At 40.2% G+C, this 4,214-nt stretch overlaps 1 protein-coding gene across 1 annotated transcript in view; it reads right to left on the reverse strand.

Moving 5' to 3' along the window:
- The window catches only part of LOC102843374 (aspartyl/asparaginyl beta-hydroxylase-like), a 268,463-nt gene extending 264,968 nt beyond the window's left edge, over window positions 1–3,495 (reverse strand). The window contains exons 1-3 of the mRNA XM_006900733.1: window positions 3,465–3,495; window positions 2,873–3,022; window positions 1,160–1,204 (exon numbers count right to left, since the gene is read on the reverse strand). Of these exons, the coding sequence (XP_006900795.1) occupies window positions 1,160–1,204; window positions 2,873–3,022; window positions 3,465–3,495 (226 nt within the window). The remainder of the gene's footprint in view (window positions 1–1,159; window positions 1,205–2,872; window positions 3,023–3,464) is intronic.
- Between the last annotated feature and the right edge of the window lie 719 nt (window positions 3,496–4,214).

Here is a 4,214-nt window from a genome sequence, read left to right on the forward strand (position 1 = left end):
CGCAGGAGGGGAAGACCCTCTATGAGATGGATTGATTCGGTGACTGGGGTAATCGGGATGGGTGTGTCAGAGGCGGTGCGTTTGGCGCAGGACAGAGCAGGGTTTAGGGCTGTTGTGCATAGGGTCGCTATTAGTCGGAAACAACTCGACGGCACATAACAACAACAACACAGCTGCTAACAATTACATAAAATCTAATGTTTCTAATATATGAAAATGCTTCAAAATCCAAAACAAAAAGAACACCCATCAAGCTTCCAACTAATTGGAAATAAAACAGCACAAAATATAAAAAAAAATAAGAGAACAGTTTATTTTTTTTATTTGGTTGGAATGATTTATAACAGATGCATCAGGAATCAAGCATGAAAAGTAATAAAGTATTCAAAACTGAAGGCTTCTGAAATTACAAAGGAAAATCTGTCGTTATCCTATACACAATTTTAATAGCACTGGCCTTGATTTACTAAAGCTTGGAGAGAAGGGGAGGGAGAAACAGGATTTAAAAAGAATATGCTAAATAAAGCAGCATTACCATAACTTAAAAAATAGCAGACACTACGTTTTAAGGCTATGATGCTGGATTGCGCATTTAGAGTTATAAAAATGAGACAAATACACTCAATTCTTAAAATCAATACTGTTTATCTTTTATCACCAGACAATCCTGTGGAAAAAAATCATTTAAGGCAGTATATTAAAGAGCATTAACAAATACAAAACAGTCAGCAGCATAGTAACCATTGCTTTCTAAAAGTAAATTAAAAGATGACTTAAGTACAAATAAAAATGCTGGAGAGGAGCAGTTCTGTCCAATTTTTAGCGTAGCAAAGCCCGTGCACAACTCAAAAAAACAACTGACTTGATATTTTAAGACTGATTTAGAAAACATACATATGCTCCCCCACAAACATTCATAAAATAAAGTGAAATAAAGCAGCTTTTATACACACACACACGAAAAGTATTTTTCTGCTGGTAAAAAAATAAATAAATAATGAGAAAATGAAATTTAAAAAATTTTACTACCTCACAAACTTATAAGGCCTAATTGGCCCTATTCTCTGAAGTAGATGGTAACTAAATTCGTGGAAAGACTAGAGATGAGGTTTTAGGGACTTAATGTAAGCATATTTAGAAAGCATCTCCCAGCGCCTACCTTGAAGCACCTCTGATAAATTATAACGGAAGTCCTTTGCTTTGGCTGCATGCATATAAAAACATGAGAACTGTTACTTGTGTTTAAGTATATAAATATTTGAAAAATCTTCTTCTGATTAATAGTGCTGTCCTAGAACATACCACGGTAAATAAAAGCACACATCTACTATGAGGTTTGTCTCCAAACTATAATTCCTCCTGTATTAGTCTATGCAGGGACTGTTTTCCTTAAGTAATAAAAACTGAAAAACTTTACCAAAAATAGAGATTACAAGTAAGTACGTTCTGTTTTACTTTACTTTCCTCCTCCCAAAAAGGTGGGAAGAGTTTCTAACAAGTAAAACAAACACAGAAGGCCCAGTGGATTTACAAACAAATGGAATTTACAAATTTTACAGTGGATTTACAAATGCAATGAGATGTGAAATGGTGTTGTTGTTAGTTGCCATCAAGTCAAAATCAACTCAGAGCTGACCCTCCAGCAGGTTTCAGAATTTATATATTGCACAGGAAGAGACTGTCTATCCTCTCGTGGAGCAGCTGTTGGATTTGTGCCTTTTGGCTGACAGCACAACTTCTTCCACACTAGGCTACCAGAGGTCCCTGGTGAAAGGGTGCATGCATTATTGCTTCCAATGACAGGAACCATACTTTTCATTTCATTATTAAAGTGGAATGTGACTCAAAACCAAGAAGGTTGCTGTTACCTGCCAACCCGTCGGCTTGCAATTGATGGTAGCCTCATGCACAGTGGGGCAAAAATCTTTAATGTAAAGAATACTAGTTATGGGGATTATGAGAACAGAAAGACAAGAAGGACAAGGAAGGAGAACACTGTCAGCAGTGCAGAGCAACTTTCTCAGAACAGCAAATAGATGCCCTTCCCCACCCCATGCTGCACCCCCATACCCCGCTTACCCACACAGCGAGACATGTTTCTGCCATCTCCATTCCCAACAGAGCAATAGAAGAGCATGCTCAGAAACTCTCAAAAGCAAGATTCTGCACATTGTGTGTTTATAATGCACTACTAGGCCTGTAAACAAATTCAGTGGCTCATGACCAGTGAACAGGCAGAACGCAAAGATGGCAAGCTGCTGTCTCACATTCTGTGGACATGTTATCAACAGGGACCAGACACTGAAGAAAGAAACACTTGATGAAGCCATGGGTCAGAGAAAAATAGGAAGACCTCTGATAAGGTGGACGTGATGGCTTTAAACATGGACTCACACAAAACAGTGATGGTGAGGATGGCACTTCATCCTGCTGGGCTTAGAGTGGCTTAGAGTCGGAGCCAAAGCAAGAGTGCCCAACAACAGTAATACAAAATACAAGAGGGGGAGGAAAGGAGCATTGTAAGTCGCAAGATGTATACTTTTGGTAAAACTTCTGTTTTGTACTTTAAGTCATGTTAAAAACTTTCAAAACTACTCCCCATGAGGAAACACTAGAAACCTTCTGTTCCCATAATACTAAGAACCACTGGAAAAAATAACAAAATTAGCACTGTTTGGTGTGTCATCGTGCTGCTATCCACAAGGCCACACAGCTCCAGTGACACGAGGCCACCAACAGCTCCAGGGAGATGTGCAATCTCCTCCTTGCTGGACTGCTGCTTGAGTTAAACTAACCCAATGACATGAATGACAGGATGATGATTTATCTTACAACTACACATTCAAACTAAGAAAAACTTGAAAACTCTTACCTAGAACTTCTTCATAATCAACAAGCTCAAACCAAACAACGGCTACTGACGTCCAGACTCCCAGCAAGGCAATGACCATGAACCAGGTGAAAAATGAACTTCCAGACAGTCCTCCTTTCCTCCCATTCTTATGTCCTCCATGCTTTGTCTCTGTTTAAAAAAGAAAATCAATTCAAAATGCCATTAAGGAAGAAATTAGTTTATTTACATAACACCTCCTTTCACAAGATCTTTTCCAAACTATAGAAAGTATATAGGGAGCTCTGGTGACCTAGTAGCAAGAAGTTGTGCTGCAATCCCAAAGTCACAAAGTTCAAGGCCACCAGCTGCTCCACAGGAGAAGGATGAGCAATCTCCTCCCATGCGCTTACTGCCTCTGAAAACCCGCTGGAGGGTCAGCTATGCATCAGTTCCAATTTGAAAGTGGGTCGGTTCCAAAGAGACGGCACACAACAGCAACAATTATATAATGGTTAAGCACTCAGCTGGTAACCAAAAGAAGAGTTAGCACTTTCAAATGCACTCAGTGGTTCTTCAGTATAGAAAGACCTGGAAATTTATTATGGTAAGGACACAGCCGAGGAAACTGTACGCAGTCGTACACTCCTATTTGAGGTTGTCATCAGGTGAAATCAACACAACAGCACCTCAATACAACATAATGATAGATGGTTTGAGATGAGTTTTTCACTCAGTGTCTTAAAAAACACACTATACAAAACAAAGAAGCTGCTGAGACTCAACATCACATATATTAAACTCTATTTTTAAAGTCATAATGTTGTTGTTGTCGTTGTTGTGTGCCATCAAGTCGCTTGCGACTCATAGCAACCCTATGTACAACAGCCCTAAACCCTGCTCTATCCTGTGCCAATCTCACTGCCTCTGACATACTCATCGCGATTACCCCAGTCACGGAATCAATCCACCTCATAGAGGGTCTTCCCTTTCTGCGCCATCCCTCTACCCTCCCAAGCATGATATCCCTCGCCAAGGACCTCTCCCTCCTTACATGTCCAAAGTATGTCAGACGAAGAAGTCTTGGAGTCCTTGCCTCCAAGGAGCAGACTGGTCTAACCCTCTCCAGGATGAATCTGTTTGTTTTCTTGGCAGTCCAGGGTACATTCAATACTCTTCTCCAGCACCACAGCTCAAAGGCACCAATTCTCCTTCTATCCTCTTTAGTCATTGTCCAACTCTCTGATGCATAACAAATGATTGCAAAGACCATAGCCTGTATCAGAAGCATGTTAGTCTCCAGAGTGACACCATTGCTCTTCAGTACCCTGGAGAGGTCCCTAACAGCACTTTCCCATCGCAAAATGCTTTTTTATTTCCTGGT

Source organism: Elephantulus edwardii, unplaced genomic scaffold, assembly GCF_000299155.1.
Source record: "Elephantulus edwardii isolate Elephantulus edwardi_28Jun2011 unplaced genomic scaffold, EleEdw1.0 scaffold00292, whole genome shotgun sequence".
Lineage (NCBI taxonomy): Eukaryota > Metazoa > Chordata > Mammalia > Macroscelidea > Macroscelididae > Elephantulus > Elephantulus edwardii.